The sequence below is a fragment of the Megalops cyprinoides genome, chromosome 12 (assembly GCF_013368585.1).
Source record: "Megalops cyprinoides isolate fMegCyp1 chromosome 12, fMegCyp1.pri, whole genome shotgun sequence".
NCBI classification, from domain to species: domain Eukaryota; kingdom Metazoa; phylum Chordata; class Actinopteri; order Elopiformes; family Megalopidae; genus Megalops; species Megalops cyprinoides.
Genome location: NC_050594.1, coordinates 28,064,167 through 28,092,117, shown reverse-complemented (window position 1 = coordinate 28,092,117; position 27,951 = coordinate 28,064,167). Strand labels below are relative to the sequence as shown.

The window sequence follows — 27,951 nt, the reverse complement described above, 5'->3', positions numbered from 1 at the left end:
AAACAAAATAAAATACATACTGTACAACTGATCTGTTCCAAATGTAATTTTAACAAATGGTACAAGTTGTGGAGTAAGGCAGAGATGGGTCGATTGGACGGAACTGAAGAATCCTGACGTTCCCAAAAGCCAATGTGAGGAAATACTGCATTTATTATTATTCATTTATTCATCATAAGCAGGAAAATACATATTTATTTGACAACTTTAAGCAGATTGTGGAGCTTTTGGGGTTGCAGTGCGTCGGCCCCCGCTTCTCCTCTGAAGCTCCTGGGGTTCCTCTTCCTGGGACAGCCTCACTCCCTCCCCGACTGCATCCCGAAAGAGTTAGACTTTCTCTGTCTTGCTCAAAAGAAAGGGAAAGTGATAGGTCAGTGTTACCTTAATCACGTTTGACCCAAATGCTCATGAAATTTTGAAAATTACTGCTGGTGTCCTGCACTGGTAAGTATGGTATTCAAGAGGCTGAAGGTTTCACTTCCTCACATCCGGGGTTTGCACAGAGCAGGCGCTGTCTTGCCCTACACTTACATGGTAAGCTTCCGGGACTGCGTGTCCTTGGTGCCGTTGCTCCGGTGGTCCAGGGTATTGGTGGTGTTGCTGCGGATCAGAACGGGCATGGAGGTGGAGGGGGTCGAGGACATGGACGTGGACGCCGTGCTGAAGTGGTGGGACCGCAGGGTGTCATCTGTGAAACACAAGGAGACTTAGGAAAACCTGTTTTTTTTTTTAGAATAATAGCATCCCTATAATATTCATTTAAGGAGAAGGGTACACAGCACAACAATCATCCATCAGTATGGCAGTGAGACAGAGACACTTCTTAGCTCCACATGAAATGTGAGTGAATATTCTCCTGTATTACCATTGATGGGGACCAGGGTACCCTTTGTAGTTCCGGGACCGCTGCTCGATTCCTTCCCCTTTCTGGAATAAATATCACAGAGAACTGATTCAGTGAAAGGAGACAGAAGGTTTTGATTTACAGAGCCTCAAATGCATGTTAATCAATGAAGGTGTCACAAGTATAAGCAACACAGGCAGAAATAACAGTATAATCAAGCTGACTCTCCTGACTGTTTTGGATTTACTTAACTGAATTTAACACAAACCAGTACAGATGTATGGTCATTTTTGTTCTTCCTGAGCTGCCAGTGTCTTCAGAACGCTGTGAGATTGTGCACACAGTGGGGAGGGAATTTAGGCCTGAGAGGGGCAGGAAAGGGTAGCTTACGGTGGCTTGTCTGAGTTGACCATCTTGGAGGTGGTTGGGTGGCTGCTGAGCGATCGGCTCCGTGCCAGTTTGGCCTTCTTCTCTTTACCTGCAAATTTAACAGAGGATAGGTGCTGCCATCACCTTCATTATTAACAAACTCAAACCTACACACATATATGTTCTATGTATCTGTTGATGTAGGCTCACAGAGGGACCCCCTTCAAGCTGCATCAGTGTGAATTGTGTGGCAAAACAATCCAAAATATACCACTGCATAGCAGTAACTCCATTTGTATGTTATTGAAAAAGTGTCAGGTGAGTGATATCAATCAGCAAGAGCATCTTTATTTTAATCCTGCATTTCTTCTAACACCATGGTGTATAAAACATTTGTAACATACTTATGTAAACGTCAATGAATTCAATGTCAGCTAAATTAATCCATACCCTAGTGGTGAAACATACATTTCCAATGATTGCATACTTTATGGATGAGGGCATAGTGTGTGTGTGAGTGTGTGTGCGCATGTGTGTCTATGTACATCTCTGTGTGTGTCTGGACCACTCTTACCAGCTGAGGTGGACAAAGCAGCTCCTGATGTGGATCCTGACATGTTTTTGGCTACAGACAACCCAGTCTTACTGTCCCTGCCTAAAATAACCATTACACTAGCATTACCATAGAATATGGGTGATCAGAACTCTGATTTCAACTACATGGTACAAAATCATTTAGAACCATTTAGAAACTCTTACACATCAGGACTGGCTTTGAGATTGTTGAACGACTAAACATGCACACACACAAGTAGAAAATTTAGACACAAGAAATGCTCACGTTTCTTGTCTGCATGTTTGTCAATTGTGAGCTTTCCTTCGCTCTGTTGCCTTTCCAACTGCTCCTGGTAAAGACACAGGAAGTGATGAAACACACATAAAATAAACATGCCTGTTCACTGAAGCAAACTGCTGTGAAACTATTGTTTCTCGACAAAAGCTCTTCTTTTGTAACCTGTTCTTTGTTAACCCTTTGAAAAGAAACTTAAAAACTAACTAAATGGTGTTTCAAGCGATTACATAACAAAGTTAAGAACAATGATTCATCTCTTCTCTTCTTAATCACCAAATGAGTCAAATAACCTTTCTGAATTCATGAATATTCATGGTGATGAAACCTGTGGGAAAAAAGCACTTTTTTGCTTCATTGCTTTTGCTGGGCTGGTCGTCTCACCATTTCCAGCAGCAGGTTCTCCTCCTTCTCCTTCTTCTGGTCCAGCAGGTCCCGCTCATGACGCTTGTGGTACTGGAGAGCAGAGAGACAGCCTGAGGTGAGCCACTCCCCGACTTCAATGACAGACTGTTCATGGGTGATTCAAGGCTGGGCACTTACTGGCTCTGTAATGTCCATTTTGTCCAAATCTAACACTGTCTGAAAAAGAGGCACACAAATACAAGTTATGACGCTGCTCAACCAATCTTGAACGTGACCCTAAACCCTAACCTTTAATGATCCTAAAATTGACCAGGATTGCTATAGTAAGACAGTTCCTTCTCCCTCGTGCTGACCCTTCCTCACCTTCCGGATGGTGCTCACGACGTCTTTGTCCTTCTCCCTGCAGAGCAGCCTGCGGACGCAGAACTCCAGCTGCTGCAGCAGGGGCTTCTCCGAGGGCAGCCTGATGGTGGACTTTAGCCTGGGCAGCATGCAGCACAGCTTATACCTGAGGAGGGAGCCCAGGACACCAACAACCACGATGCGGATCAAAGAACACCATATATACCGTCTCATACGCTGTCATGTTAAGTAGTGAGAGACCGGCCTTGTACCTGACGTTGGCTACGGGGTCGTTTACCAGCTCCAGAGCCGGGGCCAGAAAGTGTTTACAGAAGTAGGACTTTGAGAAGAGCTCCATGGCAATCTCGCAGAGGTCCAGGTAGCGCAGCCTGTTCCAGTAACTCTTTCCTTGAGCCAGCTCTGGGATGTGGGAAGAAGGTGATCCATGTGAACGCATAATGCACGCCACAGTCACAGCACGTAGGTTGACTTGTGTCATGTGCTGCTCCTCTGCGATCAGCCCTTAGGCCTGACTCTTACTCAGTACTCAGAGGGGTTAACTGATTCTGTCAGCGTTTCTCCCGCGGCGCGCCTGTGTGGATATGTGGGTGTGCAGTGGAGGTGGGCTGAGGAGGGGGGGTGTGTGGGAGAGGGATGGGCCACACTCACGGTCCACCACTTTGCCGATGATCTCCTGCCGCTGCTCCAGCTTGCGGTTGTAGCGCAGGAACACGCACAGCGTCCTTGCCGCCTCCCTCTGGACGGGGAGAACGTTCTGGAAAGGGGAAGGAGAGAGAGAGAGCGGACGGGCCGAGCGTCACTCCAACACTGCCCGCTGCCGGCCCCTGTCACGGCGCTAATCATAACGGCGAACAATTATCCCAAACAAAACGGCACGGTGTGAATAAGTGACCTCACACCACGCGGCCCTTCACAGCACTGCTGGACTCCTTTACCTGCGCCTCCGAGTAGGAGTGGGCAGCGCACAATAATAGTGTTTAACAAAGGCTCACGCTCATTGCCTCTGAAGTATTTATTTGCTAAAACGGTCAGACTTGTGAAAAATGTCCTCTATGCTAAATTTATACGCTTATTTAGAAATGCAGTAAAGTAGGGACAGTGAAAATAGAATTTAATAGATGTGACTGTCAGGGTGAATTCTGCCAGATATTTCTGTTTTGTTTTGTGGCTCCGTATTATTTGTCTCCAAAGGAGCAAACATTACTGATTTGTTCAACAGAAGGAACAATTAACCTGTCAGATAAAATAAAGCAAAGCTGCAAAGTGTTCCTCTCCAAGCACTGCTCTGCTTATGTTGGCTGTCCAACATAAGGAACTCAGGAAACACTGCACACCAGATCCCGGTATCCCTGGGGGGTGGGGGTGGGGGGGGGGGGTTGTGTGGTCCCTGGCCTTAGCAGAAGTTGTCCAGTAGCCTGAGACACGGGACTTACATTGGTGGTGATGATGGTGAACATCCTCTGCAGGAAGCGGAAGTAGATCTGGTCCCCGGAGATGACGCGCGGCAGACAGGCGTACCTCTGCAGCAGCCTCTCGTGGACCCGCCAGCGCAGTGAGGCGGCGGCCTTCTGCTCCGCCGCTGCTAGGGCCGGGATCAGATCCGGCACGCTCACCTGCTGAAACAATCCGGAGACACAGTCAGACACACCTGCATTTCAAAGCACCGCCAGCAGAGGGGGCTCACATCACTCAAGTTCAGGTGTTGCAACTGAAATGTTCTCATTTTTTATTTCACTGCACTCCGTTTTACTACTTCAGTGCCATATTATCCCAGGTGTCAGTCAACCGCTGAATAAAGGGACAGGTGGTGAAAAAGCTGCAGGAATCCAGCTCTCAGGTTTGGAACAGGGCAAAAGGTTCAGCCACAAAGCACACCTTGCTGTCAGCCCCAGCTCCATCTCCTCTCAACGTGGCCAGCTCCAGAGTCTCCTGCAGACTGTTCATCAAAGCATCCAACACCTACATATGAGGGAAGCAGACACGATCACGTCATCAGCGCATTCAACCCCCAACAGACAAAGAGCAAGATTACATACATCCGCCCTGGTCCGTTTCCAGAATAACACTGCATATCGTATCCCGATACTATGCCTACTCTATATGCTACACCGCGAAAGCCCAGAAAACATGGAGGTGGAGACAGGCTCTCTGCAGTCAGCAGCTGGGCACTGAGATATTGATATGCTTTATGATGTGTGACTAACAAGGCCCTCTCCTGGGACCCTGAGTGCGCTGACTCCGAGCACAAATAATACGCAGAGTTCCCCATTCACGGCAGAGGACACTAATGTATTCATCCCACTCGGTGATGCGGAGCGCATCTACCGGCTTTCCAGCTAACGGTGTCAAATCCGCACGCCCACCCTCCCACGCACGCGCTCAGCCGAACGCGGCCGCTCTCCTCGGCTGCCAAACAACAAATCATTACCATCGCAGGCAGGTCTGTTAGTCACTCAGCGTCACGTCTCACATGCCGAGTGGCCCGGGGACTTTCCGTTCCACGTGACGAGGGGTCTTTCAAAGCCGGCGCGTTCAGCGTGAAGCCTGAGAGCCTTTTTTGTCTCCCATTGAGGCTTCATGGGCCACACTGCTCTGTAAACCATACTCCTGAAGCATGACTGAACCGTACATTTGGATGAAAAGTGGGGTTAGCGGGCTACGCTAACGGGGAATTCCAATGTCTTTGCCAAGCGTGCGGTGCCGCAGTCTCACCTCCAGAGAGTCGTCCTGCAGGAGAGTGACCAGCTCCTTGTGAATGTAGTGCACGTTGGGGCCCAACAGTTTAGCAACCTGCAAACAGGGGCGGGGAGGAACTGTGTCAGTGTAAGTTGCCGACCGTGCCGCGGTCGCAGGGGTTTCGGTTAAACGGCGGTCGCGGCCTTACTTCATGGAAGCCAGCGGCCGCCGTGCGCCGGACGGAGATCTCTGGGTCGTTGCACAGGCTGGAGAAGGTGGGGTACAGCTCCGAAAGGAAGCATTTAGGGTCGGCAAATAACACCATGGCCTGGAGGGTGAGAACATGGAAGGGTTTAGAAAGATGTTCCCATGTCTTGCATGACAAGCATCATCTCAGTCATTGCCAAATTTCTCTGGGTCCAAGATTTTGACTATCAGGGTATTAATCTTGAGAGGCTGCTACCCAACTGATTTTAGTTTTTATACCCCCCCCCCCCATCTTAAATAGAATCCCATAAAAGCTGGACAGATAAGGACTGCACAACTACTTGGCTGTAGCCCTTATCACATATTATGATAATGACCAAAGGTATGCCCTGATAAGTACAGGCTAATTTTTAAATACCAAAGATAAAAAGACCAGTGGAAATGGTGCTTTAATTTACTTATTTATTTTCCCACAAGGGAATTATTGTAAGACTGACTGTGGATTTTATTTTGGGTATGTGATGTCATGGTTTTCGGCTGCTCTGATGATGTCGCGTCAGCTTGGGGTTTTGAAATCAGCCTGTCAAACCCTGACCCAAATTACTAAAAGCAAATAAGCAAAAGTAAATATGCAGCTCAAGGCTGATTCACACTACAGATACAAAGCCGATGAAACAGTTTGTTCATATCAACTAAGTAGTGCAGTCAGACTCCTGCTGACTGAACAGTCTATAAATATGTTCATATTACTGACGTTTGACAGCTCAGTAATTTAGCTAGCCAGCTCACAAAATGCCAACTATAATCATAAACTTGTTTTTTTTTTAAGAGGCGGTAATAGCAGATGGTGGATGCAGCTAACGTTAGCTGTGATCACTGCCTCTTTTCTTTGAAGTCTGTTTTCTTGCTAATAAGCTCTGAGACCGCTGCTTACTTGTCTGGCTAACTGGCTTGCTATGTATCTTCACCAGCAGCAGTAAAATACTCTCTCAAGTAACATTTCTTTTTTTCTGTAATTTGCCCACCCCCAGTTAAATAACTAAAGCCAATCACGGGCATGTTTGCAGTTTGTCACACAAAATAAGCATGGTCAATTGGGTGAATTCAAATGATGTCAAATGATACACCCTCAGCACAAAAGCTCCTTTAGGTCTTCTAAGCATTGACCCCTCAAGGAGCTAAAACAGACCCACAGCTAAAATTTGCTCATGTCATTATGATTTCGATATGATCCAGTTACCACTGTTCTGTAAAATGTTAAATCCCCGCTTGATTTAGGATGCTAACATTATATTAGGAACACTTGTTAGGTTATTTCAAGTACCCTGAATCTTGCAAATTGCAAATGTTTTTATAATACAGGACCTTTGTGTAATCCAGCACCCCTTTCACTGCAATCATTTTCAGTTTTATATGATAGGAACATTTCAATTTTTTAAAATTATGTAGCACCTTCACTTTAAATTAGACATTTTACACATCTGAAACTCTAACCATAACAATCACCAGCTCTCTAAATGAATTCACGGCCAAAAATATTTCTTTGCATAAAAGTCTGAAGCTTGGAAATAATAACTGCAACAATTCTGTAAAGACACAAAAGGCCTTTCCTAGGTAAAGTAGGACACATGTATTTAAGGGAAGGCCCTCCATCAGTCTCCACTCTGAGCGATGCATTATTGAAGCGGAGAGCAGGGCATGTACACCCATCAGGGGTCTCCGAACAAAAGGCCCGGGACTGTTGGCGCCAGCTCTGCCCTCTGGGGTTTCAGCGCCCGCTTTGTCCCCAGCACCTCCCCGTAGCCCCCTGAAAGGACAGGGTGACCGTGGGGCAACCTTTTAACATCCCCGTGCTGATGGAAGCCTGTGCCAGGCTATATATACACAACTGCTAGCCTGCAGCACTGCGGCTGGGCTGAGCGCTGCACCAGAGAGTGTGTCAGTGAGATCCTACTCCGAGGTAAATGGAGAACAGACGGCTTAAAACCTTACTATTCCTGGTGGACCCATGAGGTCTTTTTATTTGCCTTTGAGCAAGTTGCAGCCATCAGAGAAACATGAGTTAAAATTTAGGTATCAAAGCTTGCTAAAAACAAGTGTTAAAGCTTGGTATCCATTGTTACCTGGCACAGAACTGACACAACACAACTGCCACAACATGGCAAAACAATATCAGTATGTAGAGAAACCTGTGTAAATGTGTGAAATAGTGCCAGTAGAAAATGGATAGTTTACAACTGTATAGTTACACAGTCTTTTTCTCAAAATTCTTATTACATAAAATGTGACGGGACCTCTGGAAAATTTAAACAGACAAGCGCATTTGAAGGGTAGGAAGTGGATGGAGTTCTAGCTCATGCTTCCTTGAATGTATTACTATGCTAATGAGAGGTTTCGCAGCAGAGGGATGGTAAAGGGATGGTAAAACTGATCTCGTGCTGGGTTGCCTTCCATTTCAAAACACTAGACAGCTGAATCTGCCTTTTCAATTATTTTATCTCCGTGTTTCTCATTCTTTCCTGTCAGAGACTGATATACAACACACATTTATGCAAATGCATCAAGGTGCAGAGCCACAGAGGGCTGCCCAGGTGAGTCCGCTAAGGATAATGTGCTCCAGTGAAGTCCCTCCTCTCAAGAGTTACTTCTGTTGCTTGTGAATGGCTTGTACAGGACCTCTGGGCACTCACAGGGAAGTTGTAGGCACAGTTCTTGCGCACCAGCTCGTACTTCCTCTCCAGCTCGAGAGGGTACGCCTGGCTCTCACAGTGTCCATTCTCCAGATGAAGGCCCAGAATGCACAGCTTCTTATAGAACTCCAAGAACCACAGGTGCTGGTCCTCTGTGAAGCTCCCTGTGGAGAAAGAGTAAGTGAGACAGCCCTCAAACACCTGACAGGATATGATCAATTGACAATGTATGCTTCTGACTATGTCTAATCCTAACAAAACGAAATACCTTTTCAGCACTTTTCAACAATGTCAAAAAATAAAACACTGTACGCATTCGAACAAGCTACGCTTCAGTACTGTATAGCAAAATGGTGTGAGTCACCAATAATATGGCTTCTCATACTGTCATCATTTTGGTGTCCCAGTGATTGTGTACAGAGAGCAGGGCCCTACCTGAGAGGCCATGACACAGCCTTCCATACTGAAATGACAGAGAAGCCAGAACTGCCTCATCAGCTTTGAAGCACTTTTCACAGAACGCCTTCACCAATGGGAATATCACGCGAGTCCTGTCATCTGCAAATAAGGGGGAGAAAGAGGCTGCACCAACACAGCAGGAGTCTGTACAAAGCAGGCATTCTACAAGTATAGTAACCTTCTCTTTATTCATTATCCTTGAGTATCATGCACACAGGTGATACCACATACTAGAACGTTGAGGTTCAAAAACATCACAGTAATTGCCTATTTGCTCTCATCCTCCTGGGTACTGGTTTCAATGAACCAGTATAGGGAAACCCATCCCAGCCTAGGGGATAGTTAAAAAAAATTGTAAACAAACACAAACATAGATGCTGTGCTTGCTGGCTTTCTTGCTGAGGACGCAACACTCAGCTTTGAAATCAATCAAACTGATGCATATAAAAACTATTGGCTCACAGAGCAGTGCTCAAGCTTTTGGCTTTGTGGCAGAGATGGCTTTTGAGGTGCTTCCTCATCACCAGGGCATTGCTGCAGCTCAAGGATAGATGGCAATGAGCAGGTTGTTGGGCTCATGGCATTTCTTTCACACCAGAACTGGGAAACTTTCTACTCATATGAACAGCGAGCCCCTGTGGATGGGACTTTTGAGTGGTGCATGGATCACCTCTCTCTCAAAGGACAAACCCAATGGTTAAGCAGGGCCAGACTGAGATGCCAGAGTGTTGCTCTGGCTTGGGAGAGGAGGTCGGTCTGTGCGGGCCACTGGCCACCCAGATGTAGCCTGGGATGAGAGGGGGCTCCATTAGGGAGTACCAGCTCCATTAGGGAGTGCCAGGGAAGCCTTTGCTGTCCAAAGCTGCTGACCAGCTGTCCATATGGATAGATGGGGCAGCCGCTAGTCTGTGCCATGCCCTTCACGAGTAGCACCAGAACATCTGACATTCTCTGCACTTCTGTTATCAGTTTCTGAAACAAATCCGTTGAAAGGTTCCCAACAGGGTCTGGTCCATAAAGTGTCAGAACTGAAGTAGTGACCTGAAGACATATTCTAACAGCTTTCATGTTAAAGGGTTTATGTTAAGGCACTGACTAACCAGTGATGTTAGGAGGACCACTAAAGCCATTAACTCACCCACAAGAGGAAAGGTGCAGGGCCAGCTAAACGTTAGTGAGTTAATCCATTATGTCTGTCCGTTTCCTGGACCAGCTCTGTCCTTTTCCTTATCTCTGCCTGCACTGTTCCCTGAGAAACACTTTGTCATTCAAGGTCAATTTGGCACGCTGTTCTGCATAATGAAGCCTTGGCGCAGCTGGGAGCGTCCTTTGGATACCGTCACTGAGCGCGTGTCACAATAGCGTTAGCTTACATGCGTTATCGACGGCAGCATATACAGTGGAGTGCGCTCACCGCTGTCAAACATCTCCAGCAGGTTGACGATGGTGTCGAAGGCAGCCAGCCGCACCGTGCTCCCCTCGTCACGGGCCAGCTCCACCAGCTCGGGCAGCACCACCGCCTTGGTGTGGTCCACGCTACGGAGAAAGTGGGAGTGAGGCACGCACGCACACACATACACACCTGACTTCCTCTACAACCAGGGGGAGAGGAGTTGAGAACACCCCTCACATATTTCTATGAGAATATCCATAAATATCTGACTCTAAAGCCAGTTACGATCTGCAAGTCATAAATTAGCAGTACTCAGGGCAGCTATATATTTTTGTAGGTGGCAAGTAGGAGAGTTTACTAGTGTGTGCCTTCAAGATTGTGACATGCTGCGCATCAAGCGTGTCTGATTTATACACCAACAGCTGACACTTCTCTGCAAGTCTGGGCAGGACGTGTTGGGCAAACAGTGCAGCGTGAGCGTTAAGCGTTACATTGTTAAACATAAAGGAATAAAGCCAGTGGGTGAAGCTGTAATCTCAAACGACATGTGATAAGTCATATCATCTGCTTATGCTATTTGCTTTCAGCAGGTCCAGGGAAGTAAGCAGACCCTGGCGCTAGCACTCGCTGGCCCGTCTCCACAATATGCCTGCGTTATACAATGATTATGGCCAATACCAAAAATCCCGTTTTAGAAGCGCCGCTGTGCCCAGCCAAGCCGCGCTGTAAGAGAGGCGATGCCGTTCACTGATCAGAGATCAGTCCCAGGTACAGCGCAGCAGGACATGGGGGACTGAATAAAACGGTTGTCTTTCGCTGGCCTACATTCCTCCCGGACTTTGCAGTCTATCAAACGCTGCACAATTCAACAGACATTCTTCATCTGCTGGAGCTCGTGGGATTTGGCTGCTGCCTGCAGTGAAGCTTCTCCTACCTGAGGAGAATGCATTACACACACTTCTCACACAGACTGTCAGCAGGGGGGGGAAGGCACAGCATCTCCCAATCCCAGGCTCTGCCTCTGTTTATATTCACTTACCTTTCCTTTGTTACACCACGTTCTCTATCTGCTTTGTGGAAAACCGAAGCCATGGAAACTTAAGTAGCTTATGTATTTACAGTGTTATCAATTTCTACATCCAGATGTTTGCAGAAGCAATGCGGGTAAAGCACCGTGCTTAAGCACACAACGTCTACGCCCCATGTAGAAATCTACTCTTAGCCTTCAGATTAAAAATAGGGATTCCAAACCATTCTGGCACACTGTGTGTCTTTCACACAAGAGATGTCTCCTGTTATTTCATTTGGCCATGGGTACAACTTCTGCTGTGCATCTGCATGTTATATAATCCCCACCAATCAGTGGCAACAGGTGTGTGAGATGTCTTTTGTGTCTCCCGCAGCAGGACAAAGGGATTCACTGAAAAAGCTGACAGATGCCGTATCTTCTTGAGAGGTGCGAGAGAGCTCTAAAGATCCTGGGATCTGTTTGAAAACGATCCCCACGGGAGGGGGGAAAACGCGGAAGGATTCTTCTTTTCTTTACCCAATTCCCCTGGCGATGTTCTCCAGCTGGCGGCACATACAGGAGCGCACCTCGTACTCTACATCCTGACACAGCGATCTGACCAGGGGCAGCAGGTCCTTCTTCACCCTGCAGGGGGGGGGTCCAAGAGGCAAAGCTCAGTTGAGAGTGCCATCACCCCCAGAGACATGGTAACTGCCACATTAGCAATGCCCACACGTGGCTGAGAAGTGACATATATTGCATCAATTTACAGTGAAGCATATTACTATCAAACTGCCATAAAGGAGATTACACTGACTGCAAGAGGTTGTCCTCTTCATTTCATTCCCAGAAATGCCTGTGCAAACCTATGCCATAAACAATGCTACAGTATATAAAATCATAGTTATCCAGTATTTCAGCACTGCTGTCAGTGTCCTCAGTGAGAGCTCCTCTGTGGGTTAGGGAAGAGTCGACCACACTCACATCTGACACTCAAACTTGCTGGCCACCTTCCCCAGGATGCGACAGCTGGCCAGGCGCGCCTGCACCGACTGGGAGAGCTGCGCTTTCGACACCAGCGGGTTCAAGATCTGCGTGCGAGCAAACGGGCACAGGCTGTGAGACCGAGGCTGGCCACGCGGCTGCGCGTAACGCACTTGGGCAGCGCGCGCCTCGGTGAGCGCGCGCAGAAGAAACCCCTTAAGCTTCAACTGCTTCGCGGTTATCAGCTTTGTTAAACGCAGAGGGTGTAAGTTTGCTGTAGGTAATTATCAGTTACCTCTTGCCTGATGGTTTCCTTTGGTAAAGCATCGATTGCTGAGAGCAACGTTTCCAGCCACGCGTTGCTGACCACTGCTGAACAAAACGTCAGAGTCACACAACACTCATACAGGGTGGGAACAAACATATCCTCATTAAAAACATATCCCTGGTAGTTAGTAAAAAGGGAGGTAAGGCTCAGGCATTTACTGTGCGCTCATCAAAATACAGCTATCAATCTGAATAGCTTCACATTGTCTATCCACATCCAAAAGGAATAACTCATATTACACATCGTACTAAAGTTGTGTGGGAATGCCATTACTGACTACCAGTGACAGCAAATCATACCATCTGAGCCCAGCAGGGAATTTAAACTGCAGTTTTATGTCTTTTCTTCCAGACGAAAACAGCCAAACTAAAGTACATTCTGGACCAAGCACAGAACGGAAACACACGCTGTACTGTGATTTGACAGGTTGGCAGGGACATGCATTAACACATTAACATTCTGAAACAGTTGCAGTCTCACTGCAATACCACATATACAATGTGGTAAGAGCTCTCTGGGAGCCGAGATTGTGCATTTGAAGGGTACGATCAAGTAACAAGATTGGATTATTCATGTGAACAAAATTCTGAAATTGAAATTCATTATACAAATTTATGTATTCCTAAGGTGTTAATGCAGAACATTGTGGTGATGCCAAAAATGATGTCATTCCTTTTTCACTCCACTCTCAGCGTTGTCTTAATTGAAATCAATGCACGCCGGTGAAATCCAGGTCAAAGTCCTAACCGCATGAAACGCAAATGGAGCACGCAGCTCTTGCTTCCACCGCATCCCATAATGACTCATTACCCTTGACAACACCCCCCCCCCCCACCCCCCCACCCCCCAAAGCCTCCACCGACCTGCGTCCCGGTGATCCAGGTTGAGCAGGACGATCTGTAGGATGGAGTGGGTGTGCGTCTGGATGAGGATGATGTCATCCTGGAGAATGGTGAGGAAGGACCCGGCGGCGGCCAGCTGCATCTCCACCCCGGCGACATGCAGCACTTCCTGTGTGTGTGGGCGGAGCTCTGCGTCAATCTCTCGCGCAAACCGGGCGCCACAGGACCAGATTAATCTTTAATGGTCTAATCTTTGCCGTCAAACACTGGGAAGAAGAGACTTTTGGCCCACCCTGACTTTTGGCACCACCCTCCGGAAAGTTTCGGCCGGGTTCTGTCGCACCAGGTTTGGCAGGTTGACGACGACGCTGGCCCGCTGCACATCCTGACCCGAGCTGGGGAACACAACAACAGTCACACCGCGGCCGGCCGGTGAGAGACATCACCGACACATGCAGCACGCAGGCTCGTACTGAATCATTCAGCACTTGACCGCAAAAATGACATTTCCATACATTATGAAGAGATTATCTCACAATTTAGAGCAAGAAATTCACAACCTTTTGAGTTTAATTTTCCGCAGATAAAAATCTAACATCTCGTTCCGGTGTGTGTACAGCATATTGTTGTACCTTGCGGTGCTCTGCTTGTTCTGAAGGAAATGAACCTGGCAGCTTTTAAAAGAACATTTAGTTTCATCGGTTAAAATGAGAGCGACTTCCGCCTTCAAAGCGCCGGTGCTGTGTGTTTGACAGTGCAGCCATGCTGGGCTGGCGAGGGAAATTAGTCACAGAGAGATGTATGGTACGTGAACTCTGAAGGAGAAAGAGGGCACCTAATTGTGAGTTAATTGCATTGCTTTTCCCCGATTCCCTTAAAGCGGCAACAGCTGCAGGAGCTGAACTTAACTCCAGCAAACGTCGGATCTGGAGGGTTTCCAGTACAGCCACCTCAGAGGCTTTAATTCTTACCACTACAGACTATGCCCACTGCCAACTCTCAGGAACCATAAACTTAAATCACCTTTTAAACTGGAATCAACAATGGGGATCCGTGTCATACTACTACATAGTGTACTCCCCTAACAAGAGTCCCACACGGAATGTTATTCACAATTTCATTATTCTAATCAAGGCCTATTCATGGATTTCCATTTGTTTGACATTTTGGCAAATATAAGCAATTGACTTCATTATGATTATGATCATGATTATGATTATCAATTATTTTTGTCACATATTCCTAGAGGAGAAAGTTATGGACTTATGGAGTCATAATAAAGAACGAAGAACTGAGTAGCAATTCCGATCATTACACTCCACTCCAAAAGACATACAGTTTTTTGGCAAAGAAATGCCCGCTGTAGCAGTTCCAGGGGGCTTATTACAAACAAATTCTAAAAATCTGTCAACTTGTCTATCTTCCATTTCAAACTGGAGTTGCTCTTTGCCATTCTGCCAGAGTGTTGGTAGGCTCTCTCATGTAGAGCTCTGTGTCTATCAGCTTTCACACTGACACACTACATAATAAACTATTAACAGGTATTAATTTCTTTTAAGAGATAGGCTTTCTTTCGTTGGCCTTTTGTTGGTACAGTTAGTTAATAACTAGGAATTGATCTGGGTTGTTTCCAAGTGACTCTGGAAAGGAGCCTAGAGAAAATTGGTCATAGCGGTTGCACTCCTTGAATATGAGCGATATTACCTTGCATCTGCAAATAGCTCCATTTATTTAATGTTTGAATGGAGCAGCACATGAGAACAGAGCAGATGGGGGCCTGTGGACAAGAGTAGCTTAATCAATTAAGGCAGGACGCTGAGAAGGCCAGTAACATGACCTGGTCGCCCAGCAAGGTACTTTGATCTCCCTGAAAATGCTTGGGCCCTGCGATACCTGGAAAGTAAAAAGAGCTGCCTTAACATTTGTAATTAGGTTTGACTGCTGAATGAGGAGACACTCGGGACTTGGGTTACACCACCAACCCTGGCGGGTCTGAAAGTTCCACAAGGGGCTGAACTTTCCCTTGTCCCATTAGCAGCTCCATTCATTGCTTTGCCGCAAAAAATATCAACTCGGCAGCAGTCCCCAGGTGGAGGACGGCAGATGGCGCGCAACCCGTCAGCAACAGCCTCCAGGGTGCGAGCTCTCACTGCCAGGCGTGAAAACGTGGTACGATTTTCAGCAGGCTTCTCAGTCTCACAGAGATGCTACGTCCGGGTGTAATATTTTGCTAAGCTGGGAGGAGTTACCTCTTCTGGCAGCCACCATCAGATCATGAGTGAGTGGGGCACTATTAGGGGGTGTCTGATGTCACCCCTAATACCCCGAGGGTTACGGCAGCTTTGCTGTGAGCAGAGAGACAGTGCTCTGCAGTGCCTCCACAGAAGACGTCACACAGCGCACCCACGGTCTTCCCCCGCCTTGCTGGAATGCTCTGGAGTCTGAAGGAGTGCGCGGTAATGAGACTTCATCAGGACCTCCAGAGCAATTACTCCTCGTCTGGCAGCGCCTCCTCTTCCCCCCCACCCTGTCACCGGCAGGAGCCTGATCTCAGCAGAAAAGTGCATCCGCAGCAGAGGCGTAATGAGAAGGCTGGAGACAGCCCCGCGTCGCGGGACTCCGCTACATTCCACACGGAGGCGCTGGCTTCCAGGAGTCCTGGTTAATGATTGGTCAGCAGAACATCTTCCTGTTTTCATTTAGCACTTATAAGGCTGCCCCCCACCACCACCAACCCCACCCCCCTCCACTTCACCCACAGAGGGCATCTCTGGCCTCTACAGGAATGAGAAATGATTATAGGACTGGTTTACAGAGGGAGCTGGCACAAACACTCACCTCCCTCCTCCAGAGAACACCACAGGGTACACTGTCACAGCAACAAATAGACTAACAGGCTAAAGAGCCTTCCCCCGCCACACACACACACACACACACACTCTCTCTCTCACTCTAGGACTCACGTACACCCACAAGCACACACACACCCACACTTAATTCCTCCATGGGCCCGGCAGTAATCTCCCGCATACCCACCATCTCAGAGAGAACTGGCATTTCACATTGTCATCGTCATTATCACAGACATCCATTTGGCTGGCACTTCTACCCGCGGCCACTTGTAAAATCTATAACCCATTAACTGCAGGCGTTTGGCGCGCGGGACACAGCAGCAGGACTTTCTCCCAGATTTGGACAAGGCTAACCTGCTATGTGCCCAGAACCCTGACTTACTACTCCGCACTCCTGCCACTCGAGGTCTGGCGAAACGGCAGACGCCTCGATCATGACTCAGGCTGCATCATATGGAGAGTGGGGTCCAAATCACTGAGCACCCGAGCGTAGCTAATGGGTTCTCCATCGTGCCTGGAAAATTCCAGCACGATTCCGTTGCTTCAGTCATCGAGATTTCAGCCACCTTTAATAGAAATGCTTTGCATGCTGCTATGGTAGTTAATGAATAGCCTGGGTAGCCTGGTCCATAAACAGAAACCGATTAGCAAAATGAAGCTGCCACATACACCACAATGACCTCTTCAGTGTCTTTGCACTAGGCCATGTTGACAGAACTGAAGGGAAAATCAGAAAATGATTTTAAAGCATCTCAAATTAAAAGACTCTCTCAGTAGATGGAAACCGCAAAGCAAATACCACCATGAAGAACTGTGAGAGGCGGTGACATGGAACACGGTGGTGACAGATGCCGGTGAGTACCGGAAGTGCGACACCTTGACGGTGTTTGGCCTCCTCACGCCCTGCCTGGCTGCGTCACATTCACGGCCCCTACACCTCCACAAAAACCGCAGGCCTTGGATACCTAGGAGCTGCTCGGTCTGCTCCGAGGGGAGGCCGAACACACCCTCGCACACACGGCGACGTCACAGGGGTGACGTAAACACAGAGCCGCAGGAGGGTGACAAACAAGCGGCCGGTGGCAGAGTGCGGAGCGTGACGGTGCTCTGGACGTCAGCCACTCGCTCTGCGTGTCGAGCATGCGGCAGCTGACACACCGGCGAGTTCTCTTCAATGCCACCGACTCGCGCAGGAAAGAAAGGTCGGTCTTTGTTTCCTGCCAGGACTAAAAATACTCCGGATGAAACTGTGAGGAAAGCAGCAGGCAGGCAGAGAGACAAAAGGAGTGGAAGCAGGGGCAGGACGTCACGCTTTAGATGCCCCTGGGCCTGTGAGTAAAGGGAGGAATGACTGGGCCTGTGAATATAGGTGGGAATGCCTGGGCCTTAGGCGGAACAGCTGGGCCTGTGGGTATAGGGAGGAATGGCTGGGCCTGTGGGTACAGGGGTAATGGCTGGGCCTGTGGGTACAGGGGTAATGACTGGGTCTGTAGGTATAGGGGGAATGGTTGATAAGAATGTGTGCCACTGCTGCAAGACGGCCCTTCCCTCAGGCTTGAAGCAACAGAACAGCAAGATGATCCTCCTATACAATTATACAGCACAGACTCCACATGTTCCTCACCTTGTTAAATCCGCATCTCAGACTTCACCTTCCTCCTTAAATCTGCCTCAGCACTAACTCGATTTAGAGCACCCTGCTTAGGCTAACAGGCTTTACTTTCTTGTATGTCTAGATAGGAAGTGACACGAGGCACAGTAAAGAGCCGTGTAAAAGGGAGGTGCTGCAGAGGTGTCTGCTAAGCAAATTCACATTAAAGTGAGATAGATTCCGCTGCTAAAGCCAATGTTTGCCATTAAAACTCCAATCTTGGGACTGCGGACATGCGCAAACCGCTGCTTCGAAAGATCACGCTGGTCCACCCGGCTGTAGTAGGTAAACTACACTTCAGCCATTTGGAACACCTTAGGTGGCAGAAAGATAAGGCTCAGGGAAGCCAAACAGTCACTGTAGATAAGCAGGCCTCTGACAGAGGAGGCTGTAAAATGTGAATGATGTCCACTTTGATGTAGCGCATGTTTATTACAGCAGGCTGAACACTCTTGACTGTGCCCTCCCCTGGGGAAAGCAGGAGCACGTGCTAGTCATTACTTCGAAGCCAGAAACATGAAAAATGTCCATGCGTTTTCTGTCTCACGACGCTAAAAGCGGAAAGTTCCGGTTCACAAGTTTGTGGTGTGGTAAATGTTTAATCGGGTTGAGCATTAAATAAAACACGGCATCGTGGCCGAGCTTCTTGAGCCTGAGCCTCTGGTTGGCGTTCGCTTTGTGAATCATCATCTGGACCGCGTCTGCTGTGAGAGGCCTGGCCCCTCTTGCCCACACTGTACGAGAGCTCCTCTCCGCAGAAGCCTGCGCGGCGCTGACGCCAACCCTGAGGTCCCCCGGCTCCAGGTTATTAACTTTTAAAGTTAAAGGCAAACAGGAGCTACTACATTGTTCTTAGAACTGGTTTTCTACCCAAAGGAGCAAAAGGAGATGAACAAATAAGATCCTTAATTAGCCTCAGAAACGAAGATTATGGGTTTGTAGGTTACTGCACCCCTGAGTATAGAGGCACCAGTCTTGGCATGATGAACCAAAGCTTGTATCACAAACCCAGTTTCAGGCGATGCAGACTGTTTGAATGAACGTATTCGAGACTGCTCACCACACCTCCAAAATGGTCCCCCTTTCATCTCAGATTGCATACAGGTAAATGATCACAGCATTGTGTAAAATATAATAGACAAAGCTGTCAAGTCATTGTATAACTCTTTCCAACTGTTATTAGTGAGTTATTTAAAAGAGCCTTGCATTCGAGGTGATATGCAGTGAATGACATTACAATAAAAACAACACAAAAACAAAACACAGAAAAATATCTTTGAACAAAATTAAGAAAATGAATCATAATTAATATGTTAGCAATGTACAGCAGTTCTGGTTAGAAACAAGCTGTGTAAATGCTCGGGTGAAATAACAAGCAGTATTTTTACATTTGAGAATGAATGAAATGGAAAATAAATGAGCAAATGAGATATGGGGAAGCTCTCATGTTGATGTGCAGTCCAATACACTGCAGGGGAACCAGAGATTCAGAGAATGATGGGAGACTGGGTGACTGGAAGGGCACTGGGATGCCTGCAGCTGATCCCAGAAGACAAGGGGCACGGCCCAATAATGATAGGCTGAATGTAAAGAGGGCCAGAATGGTTAGCCAGCTGCAGCAAAGATCATGGTTTGGAAGCTGATCTATGCAGCAACAAGAAGCAAATATAAGGAAACATGCGACTGAGAAGCATGATAGCTTGCTTCTCTCATGCTCCGCAAAGCTGCAGAAGTCCTCTTATTTAAGTCAGAAGACAAGCCAAGCAGAAAAATTATATATTAACTGTAGATGATGTAAAGAGAAACAAGTCAGGGAAAAAAAAGAAAATTACAGTAATTAAAGAAACTATGGTTGTAAATAATACTCTGCTATTTAGTACTTTCTGACTCATATAATGCCTTCAATTTATTCTTAAGTCTCTCCAACCCATTTTTTCAATATTAACACATCTGTACATTTCAGCGATGGCCTATACAAAATTGGCCTCTTTTTACTTTTAATCAGTGACCTGGTTATGCAAAACCTTGGATTTACTGCATTTTAACAATCTCTCTACTTAAATGAAGTAAGTAAAGTGAGTAAGTAAGAAGTAAGTAAAGCTACACAAGCAATACTGGATGTGATACCATGTCAATGGTATTATGAAAGAAAGCTGCTTAAATCAATTAGGTTCATACATATTGTCTATATAAAGCAATATATGTAGTTCACATTTATGTGATTTGGTACATAAATAACTTTAGACTTTTTCACGTTTCAAAACTCTTAGATGTCTCACATTTCTAAACTCCTAAATGAAATTCAAGTGCTTGCAGACTTCAGCATGAGTGTGTGGTATAGAAGCGAATATGTCAGCATGATAAACCAGAGCCATTTTCTACTGACTGCAGAGGAGCTTTATCACAGTTGAGCAATGACTATAACTCTTTTGAGAATCTCCAGAGCGCTAATGCTAAAAGAATTGTGCTACAACACGAGGCAAACAGTTTAAAACCACTGGGAATAAGCCACAAACATTCTACTTTAATTTTAAAGGCAGTCTGAGTCTGTGTTCTGTGAATGGCAGAGCAAAGACAGGCTTGATACAACTGAGCTCACATCAGAAGACAAGGTAGTAGTCTTCATCACTTCCTTAGACCATACATGAGAAAGGAGACATCATCCTACACTTAAACAAGGGCTTCTTATCACCAGGTGCCAGTTCTGCAAAATGGACAACACTACTTCCCTCCATGGACAAGTTCATGTGGTCTGTGATTACTGTGATAACTATGATGTACTGCAGGGCAAAATATTCACATCAGTAGTAATATGTCCTCATAATGTCAAGTCTTAGGATGAACTTTACCTCTACCTGAACTTAAAATTTTCATTTTAATATGCTGTTCCTTATCTTTATATTAGTGGGTATCTATACTGGATGTCCTCTTCATTAACAGCTAAAAACTCAAGATAATCTGAAATCATTTTGTGGTTTCTTAACTGCCTTCATGCTGTATCACCTTCACAGAAAACCCAGATTCCATCCCTCCTTTTCTCAGTGAAAACTTCACTGGCAAGTCACTTTGTTGCTGTTAAAATGTTTTTGACTACACATACATCCAGGTTCAATAAGCATACTAAAGCTGTATATATTACTCTCGTAGCTGGTTGGTCTCTTCAGTTTAGGATACATTTAGGCTTTATTGTCCATCATGCCATTTAAATTTAAGTTATGTCCATTTATCAGATCCAAGCTAACATCCATGACATCGTGTGACCTTCTTTTAGAAGCACATGAAAAAGTCTTTCGTGTGGAACCACTTCCATGCTTTGCAATATGAATGCCTTCTAAACAGTAGGCAAGGAACAACACGTCACATTTTACCTGTTTGGCGGCATTACCTTTTAATGCCAAAGAGGCCATATCTCTCCTGCGATGCACCAACAGCACAGCGAACCCGACAGAAGGCCTAGTAGTGCATTGATTTTCACGACACCTGAATAAACCCCCAGCTCCATCTGACCTGTAATCAGAACCAGGCAATGCAACTTTGATGACACAAAAATCCCCATAACATCAGTGCGGGTACAGTGCACTGTGAGGCCGCGCTGAGTGGCAGTCAGATTACCTCTGCTTGAGAGCACGGAGCAGTCACTGCTCACGGACGAACACACTGACCTCCTCAGAACAGCACGCCTGACTTCCCCAGGCCTGTTTGAAATCAATCAAAGCGCCAGGGCTGAAATATTCATTAGCTGCTACACCGGCGACGACACTGCGAGCCACTGCCCGGTAAGGTAAACAGTTCTCACCGATCCAAGGGCAGGAAGTCAGTGGCTGGTCAAGCCAGACTTCTACATGCATCGCTTTGTGAGCTGAGCTGTAACCAACCACGCCTGGCAAAGGGGTGAAGCTTCCAACCGGACTGGCAAAGGGCAAGACACCGACCAGCACAAAGTGTATCTGAACGTATGGCACTTCCCAAGAAGGCTGTCCCAACCACACATTCTGTGTCATCACACGACCCTAGCACTTTGCGTCATCGCTGCACTCAGGTGCAAAGAGCTAAAAAGCTGCTTTGATCTCATTATTAAAATCTACTTTCAGGTGCTGTGATCTCTGAATAATATAAAGCAAACTCCTCCTAGAAATGTGTAACATTTTATGCTTTCTAACACTTGCATGTGGAAAAAATGTCATCATGACCTTAAATGACTCTGTGTAATTTGTATCTAACAAAGTTTATCTTATGAAGCTTCACTGCAGGTTAACAACACACATTAGACAGGAATAAAAAAAAGAAAAAAGCTGTTAAGTGTGAGGTGCTCACCAAGTGCAAATGAGATAGATAGATAGATTGTTTCTGACGCTGAAATTTAAGGAAGCTCCACACCACAACAGGTGCTGCTTCAGTTGATGATGTCAGTATGGTAGCAAACATTCTTATCAGTCATAAACAGCAGTGTGATCAAGAAACAATATTACATTATGGAAAAATGACAGAAACTTAGCTGCTACACTGCTTCTAGCAACACGGAGAAATCTCTCAAACACCTGTCATACAGGTCAGAAAAGAATTCAGTTGAGATTCACATATCAATTGTTTGCATATAATCTTTGCTGCTGTACAATATAAACATGTGTGAGAATAAATTCACCCACATCATGTTTGTGGCCCACACAGAACTTCCAACAAAAACAAGCATACCGTTGTAAGATTAATAGACATAGGCTTGAGGCCAAAGGAAGCTATGATTGGCATGCATGGTGCTGAAAGTTCCGGTTAAGCTTTCCTTCTATTTTTAATTAAATCAAACATAATTAATTATGAGTGTTGGGAACTGTTCACATAACATAGTAGGTCAAAACATTCTCAAAATTATTTTTACTGGCAAAACTTAAGATTGCGAATGCAGTACTGCCATCTTTACATACTGCAGGTAATCTCTAAGAGGAAATAACTTTGAAAACTGGACAAGATCAGACTTGAAAGATACTTCTTCTGTGTCGCTAATAATTGCACTTCAAATAAAATTTAATGGCTGCATGACTTATGTACATCTTATTCAATGCAAAACCCAAATACTGGCATTCGTATAATTTCCGCATGTTGCTAAGGATTGCCATAGACTATGAGTGATATGAGTTCTGGATAGCAACATTTTCTTTGAATCAGTCCATTCCTCTTATGGGATGTTTGGACTTCATTCTTTATTGGGGAGCAAATACAGTACTGCACCACACTCTTGGCAAATTTGTGGGAAAAAAAGACAAAAAAGAGGTTCTCTATAGGTGACTCATGGGAACGATTCCAGTAGCCCTTTTACCCACCCCCCAAGGACTGATTCTGAAAGCCCAGAGTGACTAATGTTCTGTAAGCCATTAATTAATTAGCATCAATTAATTAATTGGTAGCTGGCAAAGAAATCCACAAAAACAATCACAAAAGGTTTTACGATTGTAACCATATGTCTTCCACCTCTTTTTCAGCATCTGAAGGCCTGACTGAAAAATGCTTTGTGCAACCAGCACAGTTACAGGGTGAATTACTACTGTCTGACCCTCGTGAATGAGTTCTAGATCCAAATACCCCATTACCCCATGGTTTGGCCCCATGCAGAACACTTGCCATGGTCTAGCCCTGAGTGCAGACAATAAATATCCCATCATCAATGGCATCAGTATCCCCACAATCATTCATGCACGTTCAGTGTTTAAGTTTTACCAGCAATGTTACTGAGGGAAACCTAGTACACTTGCCAACAGCCAGAGCTGAAATCTCATTGATCCTCAGTGTATTCCACTGGCTTACTTTTCTAAAGACAACAGTGAGTAACATTTTCATCTTTCTTCTGAAGTTGGCGGATTATTCACCTTGTCTCCCCTGCACATTCTGTTTTGTCTAAACAAGCTTTTGCAACTAGGTCCACGTGCCCCTGACTGTCTGTGGTCCAATGTCATTTGAAAACAGAGAGGTCTGAGTGGAAAATACATGAATAAACATGCGCTACTTGTAAACCATTCTTACAAGGAACTAGGATGTCACACTGACGGCTCAAATAGTACTGGAAGGTACTGACACTTGTCTCCAGCTCCATAGACTATAACTGTCAAGAAGAGAGGACAAGGGACTGCCAATGTAAAAAGTGTCCAGGTGTCAGTTTCATGTGCCATTGTTTTAGGCAGACTTTGGCATATGGACAGCCTTGAAGAATGCCACTGTGTCCCCACAGTATCAGCTGTCATCTGAATCAACTAAACCGCTAAACTGGGTTGGGTGGAAGAACATGGCACTGGCATTAAAGTCCTTGTTGTCCAGTTAGATTATATATTTTAATAAATGTTGATGTGAGTGTACTTCTTCAAAGTTTCCAATTGTTCCTATGTGATAAGAAATTTGTACATGATGAGACCAAGACCCAGTAGTTCCATCCACAGTCAATCATGAAATACCTCTAAAAGCAGTATATGAAGAAGTGTATTCTCTCAGTGATGCTTGTGTGCACATGTCAATGAAAGTGAGTTCACACATTAAATATGCTTTATGTCAACATGTCCACACCATGGATAAGGAATATCAAAGGAAGTAACCTTCCTGCTGGCCGTAGTTTAATGCGTAATGCCCTCATACATTTCTGCACCCACGGGCAATAAACCGTCTCTCTTTACCTGAGGAGAAACACTGCTCGCTCAATGTCATTCAGATCCTCGTCCACTGTCAGCTTCTCGATCTCCTCCGCAGTCTTGGAAATGAGACACAGACGAGAGGAGTGAGGGTTTGGGGATTGTGAAGGTTGTGTTGAAAAAAAAAACAGAAGATAAATTTAGACAAGGACAGAAGCACAAAACATGCCCACATGAAATCCTAACTGAAAAAATACCCACAGGTCTCTGAAATGCAGTTGCTAGACCGATCTGTGCCTAATTTCCAAAGGCATTTCATTTCCTTCCTGGGGCTCTCTGAAAGATGGTCCCCTTTTTCGCCCTTACCCAGATGGATTTTCTGACATCAGGATCTGACTGGAAATTAGGTTTCTAAGCACAAGCTACAAATCTTAAGGGACGTATGCTTATAAGCTTTCCGAGGAGCAGGTGAGGTGCAATAGCTCCAGCCCCCACTGCGTCGCGGCCTGCCGGCTTCCATCACTCAGACTGGCATTTACACTGAAAACAAGGTCTGTCGCACTCAGAGGCCACGGGCAAGGTTCAATCACGCCGCTCTAAAACGGCTCCGTTTTTTTTTTTAACAGCAAGGCACGATAAAATGCGTCTCACCCCCTCCGCGTAGGAAGAGTGTGTGTGGGGGGACTGAGCGGTGTGGGTGTAGCCTATTACTTTAAGGCTTCTCTCATTATCTGTGATGCTCCTCCGGATCCTCGCGCAACGCGGCTCAGAGAAAACACCCACCCCCTCTGGAAATGATGCATTCTCCCCACATGCACAATCCAAGTCAATTAAAACTGCCTTCTCCACGAGTCGGTGACACAGCATGAATATATAACCCATTCCTTTCTGATATGCAAGGTAGATTGGCAACGGAGACATAAAGAAAACAATTCAAACAGGCAGAGAGCTCTGATAATCACAGCTAACCCTACAACATAGACCGTTCTTACTTAACGCAAGCAAGTACCAACTATAATTACCACTACCTACAAACACTGTATTTGTATACACCAAACGGTCATTTTAAAAGTTCCATAAGTACAAAACTGCCTTAAATGGCAAACAAAACTACGGCATCGATAAATATGTCTAAGGTAGTCGTAGGTGTACAGAAAAACCCCTGGACTGAGAAGCTGATTTCCACAGACCATTTGTCTCTGCAGCAAAAGGAGGGGGAGAACCGATGGAGCTGACTGCTGACTGAAACTGCGTCACGCAGTAAAGCGAAGTGGGCAACCCCCGCTACACTGAGCCAGCTGAAAGTGGTGCTTTGCTACAAGGAATGTTTAAGCACGATACACCCCTTTGACATTGAAAATATATACTGTAATGCCGGAAAAAAACGATCTCGCTACGCAAATGTGTCAAATTCAGCAGAGTGTAATTCGGTGAATTCTGTTATACTGCCGATCCTAAGTGAACCATTTTATACAGCACTAAAATAAACCACGCAGCTATGCAGATCTCACAGAAATACAAATCTCGTTCTTTAAGTTTACATTTGTCCACATGTATTTGAGAAAATTAAGCTGTATTTAGCATACATTTTGTATACAGTGCTCATCTGATGCAATCACCTGTATAATAATAATAATAATAACAATCATAATCCCAGTTGTTATTATTATTATTATAACTACTAATACTAAGTGATAGCTGTTGCGGATTTAGCTACATGCTTTTGAAATCCTGCTTTACATTATACTCTCAGTTGGTGCTAATAATATATCCAATAAATGCAAAACTGGCTTAGGTGCTGTTCTCTCATAGAATAAGACTTGCCACAAGAGTGAAACATCCGTCTAAATGTATTACATCAACGTTAGCTAGCCAGCAACAGTTTTTCTCATGCATAGGTATGTCATACCAAAGCCAAGTTAACTGAAGGAATTGGATAAACTAGGTTTATAAACGCAATTTACCATTGGATACAATATTTTTAAACACATAAAACTAATTCCGTGCCAATAGGGTAATAAACACAGTACAAATGATAGCTACCTTCAGACTTCTTCGTATTGGTCTTTCGATGATTGCGAGGTCTTGTAGGTCGTCTATCTGCCCGAACAAACTGGACTGGTTGAAAGTCATTTTGCCGAGGAACAGTTTTCCCTTATGTTTTGCGGTCGCTGGTTAAAGCTGTATCGTGATCATGGCTCCTAACTGTGAATGAGTAATATTGGTTTCTTTGATTTGGGGAAAGCTATGATCCACCCACGACAGAGCCTCCTCGGGTTGGGTGCCTTGACCCAGAGGATTGCAGTGATGTCAGGCTAGTTCCAACTTAACTTGGCTAAATAGCTGGTTAGCTTCATCACCTCACATGATTTTACAGGATAAACTCTTGAGTCGATTGCGCAAAAGAATAACTGGCTAGCCTCCTCTAAATTACGAATTTTTAGCCAGATTAGCGACTAACGTTATCAAGATGACTAGTGCCTTGTAATGTTAGTTATCTAGTGTAACGTTACTGCTTGTTGAACGTCATGAGAGGCAGGTTAGGCATTACATTTTTGCTCGCCAGCCAACGTTACTACTAGTTGCGCAACAAGAGAGTCAACGACAGATCATTTTTCTAGCAAGCAAATTCTGAATTTTGTAGTAATTAGTGACGCTTGATTCAAATCCGAGCCCAGATAGCCAGTAGCAATGCCTAGCCAAATTCAGTACAGCTAGGTAAGATGGCTATCTAGTTATCACACCTATATCAATGAAGCTAGCCAGCTAGCGATCCTCCAAGTTGTAGTAGCTAGCTACTTTCAGCTTTTCCTTTCTCTGAAATGTGTCTTTTTGTCTGTCCTTGTGTCGTTACATAATATGGTCCTCTTTGGCGTGAGCTCGATGCTTCATCTCCAGTTGCAGTCCTCAAGGTTTATGACACTGTGCGCACAGCTTTGAAAGCCAGCTAACGTTAGCTAACTTACCCCAACTGAAATTCGCTGTGAAGAAGTAGCTACATACCTAAACAGACACGAAGAAACATTAATTTACTCCCAAGTCTCTTGCTGTCTAGTATTCTAATACAGTATTGATACAACCCCGTTTGCAACCGAAACCTTGAGACAGATCTCTGGACCAACATTCACAATCCGCACACAGCGCAAAGCAGCTCACAGCGCTGCAGCAGCTGGTAAACTGGTCTCCATGGAGACGCGGCGCTACAGCCGCGCTTCAGCAGAAAAACTTGCTGCACTGGCGACCAGTTACGTCAAATGACATAGCGGCAGGCAGAGGAGGGTTAGCGCCAATGTACTCTGGCTGCATCTAAATGACTGACACCAGGCTGTATATGTGACTCTTTACACATCCATGACAGAAGAATTGCCAGCAACCATTAAGCTATGTTAGGCAACTTGACTAATTAAATTGACTGGCGAACTAGCTGTACCTGTTAACGTTACATTCCCGTGGAAAAGCC

The 27,951-nt window shown here is 45.7% G+C and overlaps 1 protein-coding gene across 3 annotated transcripts; it reads right to left on the bottom strand.

Annotated features, from left to right (window-relative positions):
* Positions 1–27,581, bottom strand: ppp4r4 (protein phosphatase 4, regulatory subunit 4). 3 transcript variants are annotated; one of them, XM_036541892.1, is made up of 25 exons: positions 26,535–27,581; positions 24,537–24,610; positions 13,673–13,775; positions 13,402–13,549; positions 12,506–12,579; positions 12,211–12,317; positions 11,764–11,871; positions 10,239–10,360; positions 8,801–8,923; positions 8,366–8,529; positions 5,677–5,796; positions 5,505–5,582; positions 4,668–4,751; positions 4,226–4,408; positions 3,441–3,546; positions 3,044–3,191; positions 2,793–2,937; positions 2,607–2,645; positions 2,448–2,519; positions 2,055–2,118; positions 1,788–1,868; positions 1,235–1,322; positions 866–927; positions 532–688; positions 1–342 (listed from the first exon to the last, which is right to left on the bottom strand). In XM_036541892.1, exons 1-25 carry the CDS (start codon positions 26,622–26,624, stop codon positions 297–299), a joined length of 2,586 nt encoding a protein of 861 aa, XP_036397785.1. In that variant the 5' UTR covers positions 26,625–27,581; the 3' UTR covers positions 1–296. The 3 variants fall into 3 exon arrangements, with proteins under 3 accessions (XP_036397785.1, XP_036397786.1, XP_036397787.1); XM_036541893.1 differs by having other exon boundaries at positions 4,226–4,405; XM_036541894.1 differs by lacking the exon at positions 1,788–1,868 and having other exon boundaries at positions 26,535–27,580.
* Between the last annotated feature and the right edge of the window lie 370 nt (positions 27,582–27,951).

Coding starts and splice junctions, on each gene's coding strand:
- ppp4r4 (XM_036541892.1), bottom strand. CDS start 26,624: ATGACTTTCAACCAGTCCAGTTTGTTCGGGCAGATAGACGACCTACAA. Junction 10,361..11,763: donor AACATCGCCAGGGGAATTGG/GTAAAGAAAAGA, acceptor CTTTCTCCGTAG/CGTGGACCACACCAAGGCGG. Junction 4,752..5,504: donor TGCAGGACGACTCTCTGGAG/GTGAGACTGCGG, acceptor CCTCATATGTAG/GTGTTGGATGCTTTGATGAA.